The sequence below is a fragment of the Vigna unguiculata genome, chromosome 6 (assembly GCF_037176805.1).
Source record: "Vigna unguiculata cultivar grain cowpea cultivar isolate G323 ecotype 2 chromosome 6, ASM3717680v1, whole genome shotgun sequence".
NCBI lineage: Eukaryota > Viridiplantae > Streptophyta > Magnoliopsida > Fabales > Fabaceae > Vigna > Vigna unguiculata.
The window spans coordinates 39,090,251-39,105,859 of NC_140797.1; the positions used below are offsets into that span (position 1 = coordinate 39,090,251).

General features: G+C 32.5%; 3 protein-coding genes and 1 pseudogene across 3 annotated transcripts; all 4 read right to left on the reverse strand.

Annotated features, from left to right (window-relative positions):
- Window positions 1–68: 68 nt before the first annotated feature.
- Window positions 69–853, reverse strand: LOC114187723 (Rubredoxin-like superfamily protein). The gene has a single exon (XM_028076045.2). The coding sequence runs from the start codon at window positions 755–757 to the stop codon at window positions 206–208; it is 552 nt and encodes a 183-aa protein (XP_027931846.1). The 5' UTR covers window positions 758–853; the 3' UTR covers window positions 69–205.
- Window positions 854–2,477: 1,624 nt separating this feature from the next.
- LOC114187722 (putative transcription factor At5g28040) lies at window positions 2,478–4,334 on the reverse strand. Its single transcript, XM_028076044.2, has one exon. It carries the CDS (start codon window positions 4,071–4,073, stop codon window positions 2,832–2,834), a length of 1,242 nt encoding a protein of 413 aa, XP_027931845.1. The 5' UTR covers window positions 4,074–4,334; the 3' UTR covers window positions 2,478–2,831.
- A 2,307-nt stretch (window positions 4,335–6,641) lies between these two features.
- Window positions 6,642–8,609, reverse strand: LOC114186722 (small ribosomal subunit protein eS24z). Its single transcript, XM_028074711.1, has 5 exons — window positions 8,422–8,609; window positions 7,926–7,967; window positions 7,587–7,757; window positions 7,016–7,102; window positions 6,642–6,936 (listed from the first exon to the last, which is right to left on the reverse strand). The coding sequence occupies exons 1-5, from the start codon at window positions 8,491–8,493 to the stop codon at window positions 6,895–6,897; spliced, it is 414 nt and encodes a 137-aa protein (XP_027930512.1). The 5' UTR covers window positions 8,494–8,609; the 3' UTR covers window positions 6,642–6,894.
- Window positions 8,610–12,588: 3,979 nt separating this feature from the next.
- LOC146885877 (uncharacterized) lies at window positions 12,589–15,203 on the reverse strand (annotated as a pseudogene).
- Window positions 15,204–15,609: the final 406 nt, after the last annotated feature.

Consider the following 15,609-nt stretch of genomic DNA (forward strand, 5'->3'; position numbering starts at 1 on the left):
AAACGAATTGTATAACTCATCCAAAGCAAGAAAAGCGTGTGCTAGCTTGAATCGAAAACAATAAGAAAGAAAGATAAAGAGCACATTCTTCTCATTGAGTAGTGACTACATACAATACATACATACATTCACATAACCCTTCGTCGATAAATACATATCCAATCCAACATAAACAAAAAGTTACCTTAGGCGAGTTGAAGAGAAACTATTGTAGGAAGTAACCGCCCAAAAAGAGAGCGAAGAAGAGCAACAAAGAGCCGTATATAAGGACGGTCTTCTGACCCGAGGTGAGGGAATTTCCCCCGAGTCCATATTGTTGGTTCTGCGCAAACCCTGCGATCTGAACGCTCTTGCTCTCGAAGAAACTCTGTGCGGCTCCGCACGTGGGACACCGCCAATCGTCCGGAAGCTTCTCGAACTGAAACCCCGGGGGAATCGGATACGAAGGATCGCCCACCGCCTCGTCGTATTTATACCCGCACGACCGGCACTCGTAGATGCCAGTGTTCAGAACCGCGAATTTCTCCTCCAGCCGCCGAGGGTCCAAGTTCTCCGCCTCGGGCGCCGGCTCCGGCGTCGGCGTAGGCGACGGCGACGGCGTGGTGTCTTCCTTGGAGACGTCGATGGAATTCACGGTCAATTTTCGGGGTTTGGTAAAGAGAGAAGGAAGAGAATGAGGTTTCAATTTGGGTTTGGGTTTGAGAGAAAAGGTTGAGAAGTGGAGAGAGAAAGGTGATGGTGGAGTAACACAAGCCATTGTTAGTTGAAAGTTAGAGCCAGCCGTGAGTGACGGTTGGTTCTTCTGTGGAGGAGAAGACGAGAATAACCATAGTATATGCCCTTCCTCTTGGATAAGGTATGCATTTCTTTTTTTAATTATCTTCTAATTTTCCCCTTTTCATAATTCATTTCAATAATATTAATAATAATAATAATAATCTCTGGGCTTCTTCTTCAGTTTCATTTGGGTCGCCTCTCTCTTTTTTCCTGCACTCCACAGTTTTCTTCTTTCACACCCTCATTCAAGGTCAGTTTACTGTATTTCTCAATTCTTTTCCATTTCTACTTTTCTCTCAACTTAGTTTCTGAAACACAATTAAGACACTAAAATCATATTTTAAATATTTAGTATTTTTTAATTTAAAGAATTATTTTGTTTTGATATTTTATCAGCTGCTCACTTGAAAAAGACATTTTCTACTTAGAACTGATCAACAAGCCAGCCATTATATAATTACCATGTTTTTTTTATAAATATTTTCTTTTACATTCAACACTGATAATTTTTGACATTTTATTATTATTTTCTTTTGGTCACATGATTGGCGTCATTACTTGGTGAAGTGAAACTGTGCAATAAAAAACCTTTGCCGAAAAGAAATAGTGGATAAGGGATGAATTAATCATTGCGTGAATTTCAGCACATTACCTTCCTCTTTTGCTTTTCACCTATTTTTTCAGAAAAAAAGGTGGAAAGTTAATCTACCTTAACGGAATCTTACCACTTCCAAACAACTGTACCAAGAGCATTAATGATAAATTGATTCTTTTTATTGAAAGTTATTAAAAATTGCATTGCCATGAAATTGTATGAAGAGCATTCATTCAGTACTAATAATAATAATAATTTAACTGTTGTCTTGAAAAGATTTATTATGTTTATCCTAAATGAATCTGAATAAATAAATAAATTTCACTTCTAAAATCAGAATCTACTTTAATTCCTCGTATCATTCAAAGAAACTCCGGTTTGAACTCTGAAATTGACCTATATTACTTTAATCCCTAATGCTAGTCGAATGATTAATTGACAGCTATCAGTTAATTCAACCCGTGTTAAAAGATCCAAATAGGTAATGTTCACCAAATTCAAGGGTTAACGGTTGTATGAAAGATGAATTTTATGTTAAGGTGATTTTCAGAGCTTCAATTTACTCTGTATAGATCTCATCGTGTACATTCTTTTTACAATTTTTTCCTTTAAAAAAAGAAATTTTTAAGATCCAAATTTTAATTAATATTTTATTCTCATATTGATGTTTTAAGATAGAAAAATATTTTTTATTTCTATAACTCGGCAACTTGAATTTTATAATACACTATCTGCTATTAAAATATTGTTAAACTCTAAAATGACAGGAATTGATTTGATGATCTGGCCCAAAAATAACTGAACATTCAATAACTATAAAACGAGCATTAAAACCAGAACTGACCATTGATGGTGATCAGAGATACAAACTGACCCATCTGAGACGTATTAAGAATCCAAAATTCAAAGAGCTTCGAGCCCCAACCGCTTGCAGCATATATGAATAGACCATTCCACTGTGCTTCTCATTCAACATTTAAACCTCTTTCAGATATTAAAATGCCAAATTTTACAATCCATGGAATAACAATAATGCAAAAGATAGTTAAAGTTGTGCATGTATCAAAGCGTCGAAACTGTAATAAGAAAGTACCGAGGAAGATCATTCCAGAATTAAGAACGGACTACTTTTGCATCTTTTACAACATATCATGGTTCAAAGCCAACACTCAGCACCAATTATTTCCATCTGTTCTGTACATGTATGAGATCATTGAAGATTAAAGGAACATAAAACCGACTAAAATGTAAACATTTTATTTTAATTGACAAATGCTCTACCGAATCAGCGAAAAATAAAACACTAGTTACCACTTACTAGTTACTAGCTAAGTGCTAAGCTATGAGTATGAAGCAAATTACGAGGCAAATCTTGGTGTGATGAAGTGAACATGAAGAGGAGAACTCCAATCACTCACTACAAAAAGGAAACGAAGAACAAACTAAAAGGCGTGTGTGCTCAAACTCCTCCTCCTCCTCCTCCACCACCGGACCGCAACTCCTCCATCGCAGCTTTGATCTGATCCTGCACCAGCTCCAACCGCTTCGAGTACACTTCCAACTCCAATATCTGTTGCTTCCTCCATTTCTCATCCACCAATTCTCCACCACCATAACTCAAATTCATCAGAGGCATAGGGTTTAAATTGAAGGAAACTCCTCTCCCACCGAACGCTCCTCCTCCTCCTCCTATCGCTCCCACCAACTCCCTCACCACCGGCGACAGACAACTCCTCACCGTCTCCTCAATCAAACTCGGTATGTTATTGCTATAACCACTGTTATGATTGTTATTAGTAGTAGTAGTAGCGGTAGTGTTAGTAGCAGTAGCAGTAGGAGTAACCATAGTTGTAGCATTGCTAGTACAATTAAGATCTCTGTTCGACGCCGATCCATCGTTTGGCTCGATTTTCACCGCCGATCGAGGCCGGGAGCGTTTCGGTGTTTTCTTCTCTGCGGAATTCCTGGAAGTCGTTTCGTTCTTGAGAATTACGGGGCTAAAATTAAGGTTAGGGTGGGGGATAGGGTTAGGGTTGGGGCAAAGGTTGATTTCGTCGTCGTCCAAGGAATTTTCGCCGATTGGAGCCACGCTGCTCCAGATCTTGCGAGAGATTTCGAAGGTTGCTTGATCGTGTGCGCTCTTGAAGGAGAATTCCTTGCCGGAGCCAATCTTGTTGAGGACGTTTCGGTACTTCTTCTTAAGCCTTCGGATCTTCTCCACCAGCTGGTTCTTGTTGAAATCGAGTTGGAGTTTCGACTTGATTTGGTCGTAAAACAGAGCGGTGTCGTTGTGGTGAGAGGATCCTCTCTGAGAGGTGTAGTCCAGGAACCCTTGAAGGAGCTCGATCTCGTCCTCGTCGGTCCACAGCCGCTGGAACAGCCGCCGCGAGTCGTCTAGCGGCGGCGGTGGCTTCTTTTCCTCGATTGGCTCCACGCGCCGCCGCTTCGGATCGGAGGAGTCACCGATGACGATGGTAGTGGCGGTGGGCGTCGATAGTGGAGCGGCTCCGCCGTTTGAGATGGCGGAGCCGGGGACGGCGACGGTGACGGCGAGAGCGGCGGAGGGAGAAGGCTCGTTTTCTTCATCGTCGGCGGGCAAAACGTCGTCGTCTTCTTCGAACTCTTCGTCCTCCTGGGACTCGTCGTCTTCGTCGTCCATGTCTTCCTCGCGGAAAACGGCATCGTGTTGCTGAGATGCCATTGATACAAAGGAGAGAGAGCGAGAAAGAGAGAGGTTTGGTTAGTGGTTAGGCCAAGAAGAGTGGGCTGAGTCACGGGTTTTGGTTTCTTGTTGAACTCACTTGCTCACGCACTCACCCATGGTTTGGTTTGGTGATGGTAAAAGGGAATCCGAAGGGTGGTTTTGGTTTTTAGTTTAGTTTAGGTAGCCTAGTGGACCAAGTGACCAACCAAACCTCCTGCATCATTTTTCTATTCCCTATTTTCATTTTACAAGGAATGTACTTTTCTTCCTTTTCCACAAACGCTACCAAATTCATTTCTTTTTCTATTATTCATTTCGTTTAAATACTTACAAAACCTTAACAATACTCCCATACTTAATATTTATATAATTTAGCAGCTATGGATTAATTTAATATTTTATTATTTCTAATATTAATGGAATGATAGTAAGTACTACTTGAAAAGTTCATTAAAGTAAAAATAATAATTTGATTGAATAACTAGTTACGAAGAACAAAATATTCATTGCAACAACGTTCACAAAACAAGAAAATATTGGTCCTGACAGCGAGATCGTATATTCAATAAAATAGTCTTTTTAACATTTCGTCAGACTTTCAGAAAGAAAAGGTTTTTTTTGAATGAAAACAAAATAAATATATGCTAGAGTTAGCGAAGTATACACACTAAAAAATTCACTGACAAAACTGTTACTAATGTTATCCTTGTTTTATTACTTTTAAAAGATGAATGTGCACACTACAGAGAGAGAAAAATCAAAAGCATTATGATACAAATATTATCTTGTTTTACCTAATTATAACTTGCAATACTGTTTATTTGTATAAGATGTTTAATTAGAAGCAAATGGTATCTTTAATTTAATAATGACGTTTTTTTAAAACATTACTGTCATGTTCATAAAAATTTATCATAAGGAGGCATGGTATAATGTGTTTCTTTAATCAATAACCAGCTTGTAGTTGAAACCTCTATACTCACAGATTTCATTCATTTCACGTTTGTTTTCGATTGACAATTACTAACTGAAGAGTGATTACTTTGACGTGTTCCAATTGTATTACTACTGCTGTCTTGTTTTCATGCTTACGTTTCATTATATGGAAACAAATTTTGACCATGCATCATCGTGAGGGCACATAATAGAATCGCAAATATTTCATTTTAGTTGTATATTTATTTTATTTTAAACAAATACAGATTGTTGAATAACTTTAGTATAACAGTACAAAAATGGAACTTGTATTTATCTTAATCACATTTACTTTTCATTCAAAAATATTCCATGAAAGACATGCCATTTTTCAATTATTTTATTCCCTATTATGTTAAAGGAAATATTGTCGTAAAGTGTTCATACTGGTAACAAAACAATGTTTAACACACTCAACAATCTGACGTTCATAAATTACAAATAAAATTTAATCACGATGGAATTGGGTTTAAATTATTTAAGAAAATAAATTATACTTGTCATGTAATACAATATAATATTACAATAATTTTTTTTTTGACTGATAAATTCCAATATTGGACCAAGTCGCTCTTAAACTTTATCCAACGAAATTATGTCACAAATTCGTTGACTCTTCATCTATATAAATATATTAGGCAGAGCGGACTTTATACTATACAAAAAGAGAAATAGAGATAAAAATGCCATGAGTACGCGAAAATCATTTTCATAACTTAACGACTCACCACTTTAACAAGTTATGAAGTAGCTATTCCTTCTATAAAGCTAACTAGAAATGTTTGGTTCTAGTACCTCATCCCCAACTTCCAATAAAAACTTCTCTTCTGCTTAATAATGTTTTCCTATATCAAATATAATCTGGTCTTACTTACACAATACTTTTCTTATATAAGATGTCAACATTCAAGATATTTAACACGAAACACTAAACTACAGCTGCAAAACTTGGTTCCATTAACATATTCAGTTCGTACAAAAACCTGAGTATATAATATTAATTCGAACAAAACTGATTCAAAAGCATAAATAAAATAACAAGTAGCGGGGAAAAAGTTTCAATTCGATTTTGCTTCATTTAACTCAGAAGCAACGACGAAAATTACAGTTAACATTCAAAATCATTTTCAAAAACGTTACGGGTCAACTTCAGAAAAACCTACCTAAATGGATACGAAACCAAAAGAATAAAGAGAAGCATGTGACATTCAACCAAAAATATGCCAATAGAGGCCTTCCCAATGTCCTTTCTTCTTTAGCTCTTTCTTCCACTAACCCCGTATACAACTAAAACGTCATAAGGTAGTGCTTTTTCTATACATACGCATCTCGGATGATTATTCAAAAGTCTCTGCTCTACCACAAGAAATTCAGCTAAACACATTGGCGTAAACAAGGGAGTTCAATGTTGTTTGCCACTTAAGGAAACATAGCATTGTTTTGTATTTTCATCGTATACTTTCAGTTAAGCGTCAGGCTGAATCGAAAAGGTATTCCTAGAATTGATAAATAATACACTTGCCCAGATGAACTTTAATGGTATTCTACAAGCTAAGTACTAAAACAATTCTGCAAGTAAATCAAGTATCGTTTTACGCAAAAGTAATTACTCACTACCTCAAAATTTACCAAATAATTGAAAGCAAAGTTAAACACGAGCTCTCAAAATTGTTCAATGCTAGTACTCAACATCTGAAGTTATAAGCAAACATAAAATAAAATAAGGATCAACACTTTGGCAAAACATCTCATTCTATAATTCTAGCATAAGATAAAATAAAATAACAACTACAAAGCACCGAATCCAATATAACCTTAGAATCGAAATAAGATTTCTCATAACTTATTTCTTCTTTCCAGCCTTGGCAGCATCAGAAGCTTTCGTCTGCAGAAACAAAACATACCACAATTTATAATTTAATCAAGCAAATCATGCGATATCTTATAATTTAATTCGAAATTACCTTCTTTACTCCACGGATTTTCTTTGCTCTGTTTTTCCTCTCCTTCATTTGTTTCCTTGACTTTTCTACCTTAGTGTCAAGACCATTCTGCAATACATATAATTTAGTACGCCAGCACAAAATGATGCAACTGCTACTAGACATGTTATAAAATTCATTTAGAAAAGAAAATAAAGTCATAGATTACAATATATTCAATACCACTGACACTAAGTCGCAAAATTAAAGATAATGAAATCAATTCAAAAACAGAATGACAACAGTCACCATTAGCAGCCCGAATAAATCTAATGATTTCTTACGAAAATTAGTACAAATCTTTATGCTCCAAAGAAACTAATTTAAATTCTTATTTCTAGAACACTGGTAACAGTCTTGAAACAATGAAATGTATTGCAGTGCAAATGCCTTCACCGGGAGAAAAAATGACTGAAAGAGGTGATAGAAAAATGTAAAGAAAAATAACAGTAACAGAAATATTCCAAGGAGTGCATCAACAAAATGAAATCACAAAACACAACATATATCATGTATAATAAAATTCAGATGAGGTTATTGATTGTCGACTTACCCTGATTAGCCTGTACTTGGGCTCGTACTTCTTGGCATTGTCGACTGAATCATAAATCAAACCAAAACCAGTAGATTTGCCACCACCAAAATGTGTTCGGAATTTGAAGACGAATACAGTGTTAGGGTCTTTCACGTCGTACATTCTAGCAAGCTTCTCCTTGAGTTCAGCCTATTATTCCACAATCAACACACAAAAATTAATTCAAAAAGTATAATACAATTGTCTATGAATAACATCTCAAAATCGGACACAGTTGATAGCAAGAGATATTTACAGTTCCTGAATTCCCTAACAAAAGTTATTCAAAAAATTACTTTAAATATAGAACCAAAGTACCTTAGAAACATTTGCCCTCCCTGGATGAAGTACGTCCACAATCTGCAACACAAACATGTATATATAGAAGGATTAGTGGTGCAATCGCTAAGAATCACTAACACTATAATCAGGAAAATAACTTCCAAAATTCCATAAACTTGTAGACAACTAACTGAGAAACATTAACCATCTACTGGCCGACAATCATATAAATGTGAAAATCACACCACTCATTGCATATTTTCAGATCAAAAGTGCTCTAACAATAGGCAACTAAACAAAATCGTTTCGTCTAAACACACGGTTTAATTAAATATGCACTATTCTCACAAAAACATACATCCGATCAGTCAGATTCATAGGGCTAATGGATTACAATTATTACGGATAAGTGAAAAGCAAAAAGATCAGAAAACAAAAATCAAATAAGACTCGGAAATGCATTTTAAACAATCATTTGCATTTGCAGAATCGTATATGAAAAATAAAATGAAATAGGACACGGAAAACTCACAAACTGCTTCCTGGAAAGGAGCCTGTTTGTCATGAACTTGCGAGTTCGGATTGTAACAGCCTTGTCCGCCATACTGTTAAGTGAGATTTGGCACTGAAGAACTTGACTCCGATGCGGTTACAGCAGCTCCACAACACGCAACACTAAGAGATACAAAATGAAACCCTAACCCTTTTATAAACGCTAGGGTTTAGATAACCAACGGGCTGGGCTATAAACTTTGAGCGCGTTAATGATATGGGCTTTTTTGGTTCCTAAAATTAAAAACCTTCAGCAGCTTTTAAAATTTGACATGACCAATTTTTCCTGTACCCCCATGATTTCAATCTACAGCACCAAATGAATGATGAAATGTCCAATTTACCTTTAGTACAAAAAAATAATATAAACCAACTTTTTTCATTTTTCTCAACTCCATCTTCATCTTCTTTTTCGTCCACCATACGATACAAGTATACAAGGATAGAATATGATACGTGTCAGATACACAAAATTTGTTTATCTTAAAAAATATAAAATATAACATGTTTTGAATACGACAATTCATTTTATTTTAAAAAATATATGATATTATTATAATTTATTTTAAATCATTCCATAATTAAAATAATATTCATAATTATTATTTAAATTAAATATGCTAAATATATTAAACTTAATATATAATTATTTTAAAATTATATGAGTAACGAAAATTTTAAGTTATTATGTTTTTTAATTCTGTTATACATATAGATATTTAATTTTTTAGTTTAAACTTTTAAAATATTGCAATATTTTATTAGTTGTTAAAAATTTATTATTAATATTTTAAAATTTAACTTGTGTCTTATTTGAATTTATTTTTATTTATTATAATCATTATTTGTAAATTTAAATTAAAGAAAAATTGAATGATAATTAATAAATTAAAAAATATTTAATTCTAATTTTATGCTTGTTGTTAATATTGAAGAAAAAAAAATACTGAAAAAGATAAAATACAAAATTTTAATAAATTAATGAAAATCGGATTAACAAATATATGTTTAATTGGATTCTTAGTATTGTGTATTTGATTGTTAATATAGAGGTAGTAATATTATATAAATAAAATAAAAATTTTGTAATAAATAGAAGATAAATCGAATCGAGATATTAATAAAATATGTGCAATAATAACACTAGGAATTTTATGAATTTGTATTTGAAAGTGTTGTAACAAAACTTTGTAATAAAATATATCGAAAAATATATGAATATACAATAAGTTTTTAATGAAATAATAAATGTTTTACTAACCACCTTAATTTTAGTTTGAATACGGTATTTATAGCGTTAATTATGGTCGATAATTTTTATATCATTTTTTTATCAACCGTTTAGAGATATCGTTTGATATATATATATATATATATATATATATATATATATATATATATTTAAAGTACAACAATAAATAGCAATTTTGTTTTAAAATTTTGTTTTAAAATTTTATGTAATAAAAAGTACTAATACTAAATTCGTAAGAAGTGAGAAAAAAAAAATGAAAGATCCTTATATCTTCTTAAATAGTCATGGAGGTTTCGATGTATCATTATCTACTTTCCTACCAGCGCATTTTCTACCGTGATCTTTACATGATGTTAAATCAAACCAAATTAATTTTTTCCTCCATATAAAATATGAGTTTTTTATATAAAATAATGAATAATTATGTTTGTCATAGCTAAGAAAGTGTGATTAAATACATGCCTTCTTAAATCGATAATGAAAACCAATATCTTAAATCGATAATCTAAGAGTTGGTAGAATATTAAATTGCGTTCCATCATACAATCTGTAAGTTGTTTTTTTCTCTGGATTTAGAATCTGAATATAAATTTTATATTTTGCAAAATATAAATTTATTTGTTTTGGAATGTACATTCTAATTATATTTTATATTTTATATTTTTATTATTCAATCTTTGAAATGTATTTTCTATTTTATTTTAAAAATGTAAAAATTGGATTGTAATTTTTTTTTTTTTCATTTCAAAACATCTGTCAATTATGTATTCCGAAACTTAAGGTGAAAATAGGATAAAATTATAATTTTATTTTAAAATTGAATAGAGGTAAAGAAGAAACTAGGATGTGTAGGAGGAAGTTACTTTATTGTGACACAAACACAATTTAAGGACAATTTCTTAATGTATCTCGTAAATTTATGATGAATAGATGAAATCAACGTTTTTTTTTATATTATTTCTTCTTCATCTTGTTTTTGTTGAATATTATTCCATCTTCTTCCTTCAACCCCATCAATGTTCATTTCCTTCTCTTCAGCAAAAAAATATTTAGAATATATATTTTTATTTTATTTATTTTACATTCACAATGTATAATTTAATATGCATAAATATATTTTATAATGTATAATCAAAATATAAATATATTTCAGATATATATTTTGAAACATAAATATTTACAAATATTATATTTTGGAAAAGTATATAATTTTTAAATTTTGAATTATACATCTCGAAACAACTATAAATCGTATATTCCAAATCTTAATCTTGTTAAAAGATAAGGAGGATAAAATTAAAAGTTTTATATAATGATAGAATCATGAGAGTCTCTTCTATTTTCTCTTGTTAATGATTTATTGCTTAGTGTCCTTCTTTACATTTGTTTTCAGTAAGAGTTGTGACTCTTCTATCATACACTCCCATTCCTTCTAGAAAAGTATCATTCAATCTTTATCGTTTGTGTTCAGTTTATCTCTTTAACCCTCACATCTTTCACGTTTTCGTTCATCATGTTCACATGTCTTCCGCTGCTGTTTTAATCAATTCCTTCCCGCTAAGGTGCTTAAGCTGTTATTTAGCAAATTTAATATGACCTAACATATAATTTTTAATTTGTCAAAATTGCAACCTTTTTTTCTAAAGTGTAACTATTTATTATAATTATCATTAGAGTAAAACTTACAAAAGTTTAGTATGAGTTAAAAAATAATGACATAATAAATCTCTATTAAATAAAATTAAAACTAAGATGTGCTGGTTATTTATAACCAACCCTCAAAATACTTAGAAGCTTACAAAAATAAATGGTTGATAAAAATGGTTAAATACTTGCATGTGTTATTGTTAGAAGTGAGTTTTAATGTCTAACTCAACCCCAAATAACCGATTTGTAAGATTAGCACCTTACAAGTCAGTTTTGTGGGATTGAGTTAGACTTAAAGCCTAATTTTAACATGATATCAGAGTCATGGTTTAAAAAGTTAATCCTAACGAGATTTATTGGATATTCTATTCCACCCGCTATTGAGCCGCTAACGAACCACTCATTTCTAGACCTACGCACGATATACCTCGACGTGAGGGGTGTGTTGGAAGTTCCACGTTGACTAAAGATAAGGCAATTTCCTAGTTATAAGTGGAATGCAAATCTCACATTACAAGCCGATTTTATGGAATTGAATTATGCTTAAAGTCCAATTCTAACCGTTATTCTTATCTTAAACATACTACTTATAATAAAAAAAGTAAATAAACACATACCGTGTTTTCATTCAAATTAATATAAAAAATAATGTTTCTTCTCAAAATTAGAAGGAAATAATTTTTTATTATTTATTGATTATCATGAGGTCAACTAACCTATTTAAATATATAAATATGTAACATAACATTAGTATGAACGAAAGAAGAAAAAAAAAGTTGATCACTCAGGTTATTATTGATAGGAAAAGGAAGACGTTTATGTTTAGCTAACTCGCACAATTCACAATACATACTTCCTATATCTATGTTTTTAAATAGAGAAGGAAAGATATTTGTTATAATTTGAAATGGAGGATGCCTCATCCAATAGTGGTGAAGATGAATTTTTATTTGTCGATCATGGCAAATTTTATGACAAGAGAGTGACTTCTAGTAGAAAACTTGGGATTTTCTACGTAATAGTGATCATTCCATTCTTTAGCATGTTCAATCGTCCTCCCTAAGTCCTTGTCATGTAAAACACACATGTTGTTGTCAAATATAGCAATACAAGAGAGATCCTTTGTATGTTTTTGAATAGAAATAAGATTGGTGGATAATTTAGGAACAAGAAGGACATTTTTTAATATGAGGGATGGGCTTATGTGGATTTCTCCTTGTCCAAATGTTGTTATAAGTGTTCCATCGGCTATAAACAAAATTTTATTACTAGGGTGAGTAGATGGAAAAATATGGAGGAAGAGGTGTCATATGGTCTATGGCTCCTGAATCTAATATCCACAGAGTGTGGAAAGTTTGTATCTAAAACATTAAAGCTAAGAGAATGTGGAATCTTACCATAATGTATCACGACACGCATACTTATAAACTTGTTCATCTTACGCATAAAGGATCTTACTTTTTCTATCTCTTCATGATTCAGTTGCCCCATTTCTACATTATGCCCAATTACAAAGTTTATTTGTCCTTGGTCTCCCTTTTTTTGGTTATGAAATTTTTGGCTGCTCCATTCTCGATTTGGTGGTTTCCCATGTAGTTTTCAGCATTTCTCCTTTGTGTGACGTGGTTTCTTGTAATAAGTACACCACATTTCTTATTATTTATTTTCTCCCACTCTAAATTTGTTCTTCTTTCGATTAACTATTATTATTGCTCCCTCTCTTACCTTCATTGTAGTACTTTCAACAATAGGAATCTCCAACATCAGATTTCTTCTACTTTCCTTACTTCGAATAATGGCTATGACTTCATTCAAACTTTTCTTTGCCTATAATTTGAATATATACTTGATCTTATTCAAGACTTAGGCCAACCAAGAAATCATATCCACAGTCTTGCTCAATATACTCATTGAGTAGAACTGAATTCTCTTAACATTTTGCTTTTATCACATGATAATGATCCAATTCCATCCACGGGGACTTGAGCCGATTAGCATATTTTGTGACATATTTGTTGCCATGTTTAGCTCTCATAATTTTCATTTCACTTCATATATTTGGACACCATCCTTATCCTTTGAGTAGGTTTGTTCAACTGCTTCCCAAATTTCCTTGGCTAAGTTTAGAAACATACATGTGTCACTAATCTCAGGTATCATGTAATTCCAAAGCCATGTCATATTCATTGAATTTTTTTCTTCCCATTATCTCAACCTAGTCTTGTTTCATCAGGAGGATTTTCTATAAGATGGTTGTTGTTGCCTTTTAATATGGTTTGTGTAAGTTAGGACCACTTAATATAGTTATTTTTGTTCAATTTGTATGCAGAGTGAATATTATGCAATTCTCCATTCTTAGGGAATTTGTCACTTGAATTAGGGAATAACTCACCACCTCGGTCACAGAAGCAAGAATGATGGAATGAAAAGACAAAGTGTAGTAATGAAGACTGCAGAAAGACGATCGTAGATGCAGTGATGAAGATTGCGTGAAGATGCAGCGATGGAGGCTACGGTGACAAACAAAAGCAAAGATGAAGGTTGTACTTATGGATGATAATGTGGGCTTGGCCCGACGAGCAGGCCCACCAAAAATATGTTGGGTGGGTCAACATATTGAGCCCGTAGGCACGCCAAAACCCTGGTCCGCACAACCTAACACCTCTCACCCTAACTTGGTAACAGGTTAATGTTTTGATATTGTTTATTGAACTTGTTTTGATGGTTCATGGCTTGTTTTATTGGAATGTTATGATGTTGTTTATTGGACTTGTTTTGATGTTTTAGGACTTACTTTTTTTTAAAATGTTTTGATTCTCCAACTATTAAAATTATGATGTTCGAAATATTGTGGACTGTTTTGATTTGTTATATCGAATTGTTTTCATGTTCCAGGTTCGTTTTATTGGATTGTTTTGATGCTTAAAATATTAAAATTATAATGTCCAAGAATTTTTTTTAAGTAAGGATGTCCAAATATGTGGGCTAGCCCATATGCTTGCGAGCCCAAAAGTATGTGGGTTGGGCCATGTTTTCAAGCCCGTAACTTCTCTATGGGACAAGCCAACCCGGTCCACAATGTGTGAGCCTAATGCGGGTTAGGCCTAAATGGGTCGGACCGACCCACATTACTATCCCTAGTTGCAGTTAGGAATGTCAACGAGACGGGTAGTAGCTCTCCCGTACTCTACCCGCTGGATAAATATTCGTCTCGTACCCGTATCCATATCCGCACGGGTATCCATTATGCGGGTACTCACATATTTTCTTAATATCCACAGATATCCACGGGTACCTGTGAGTATTTATAAAAGAAAAATTTAATATTTAACAACAAATTTTAATCATAAATTCAATTCAAATAAAAATACAATGCATAACATTTATAAAGTTCAAATAAAATGCAAATAACTCATTTAAATAGTGTTGAATGACCATTTACCAATAAATGGAGATTTTTTAAAATCAATTGATAAAAAATAATACATTCAAAATCAATGTGTTAACGTTTTAATCATTTATTTATTTATTTTTTAATTTAAATTAGAGTATAGTAGGTACGGATATCCATGAGTACGGATATTATGATACTCGTACCCGTCTCGTTAACATGCGGGTATAAGAAAAATATTCGTATCCATTTTCAATATTCATTCTCTATCCGTTACGAATTTTATCTGTAAATACTTACAAATATATATTTTTTTGACATCTCTAATTGCGGTAAAAACAAAATAAAAACAACAATGAAGACTGACGGATGACAAAACGTAGGCAACAATGAAATCAAGATTGCACAATAATTATGACTCCAATTTAAGGTTTTGGGCTACCTCAGAAACTCCAAGAGGCTCTAACACCATCACAACATTTGAAGGAAATAATCTTTTATTCCTTATTAACTTATTTAAACATATATATATATATATATATATATATATATATATATATATATATATATATATATATATATATAACAAAACATATCCTTAAAAATAAATTCCTATAATTATGAGATTTTATTCTTATAATGAATTTCCTAACATTAAAATAGAATCTCAAGTAATTAAACCCTAATAAATAAAAAATCTACGATTAATGTTGGCTAACGTAAGTAAGCGCTTGCTCCTTGACATCTCTTAAAAAAAATTCACCGAGCATCAAATTGTAGTTGTTGCAATAGTTAATAATTAACACACGAAAAAAAAAGGGATATGCAATATATGGATCGAGCCATGTGGCAGTGATAAATGGAAAACAGAATTATGG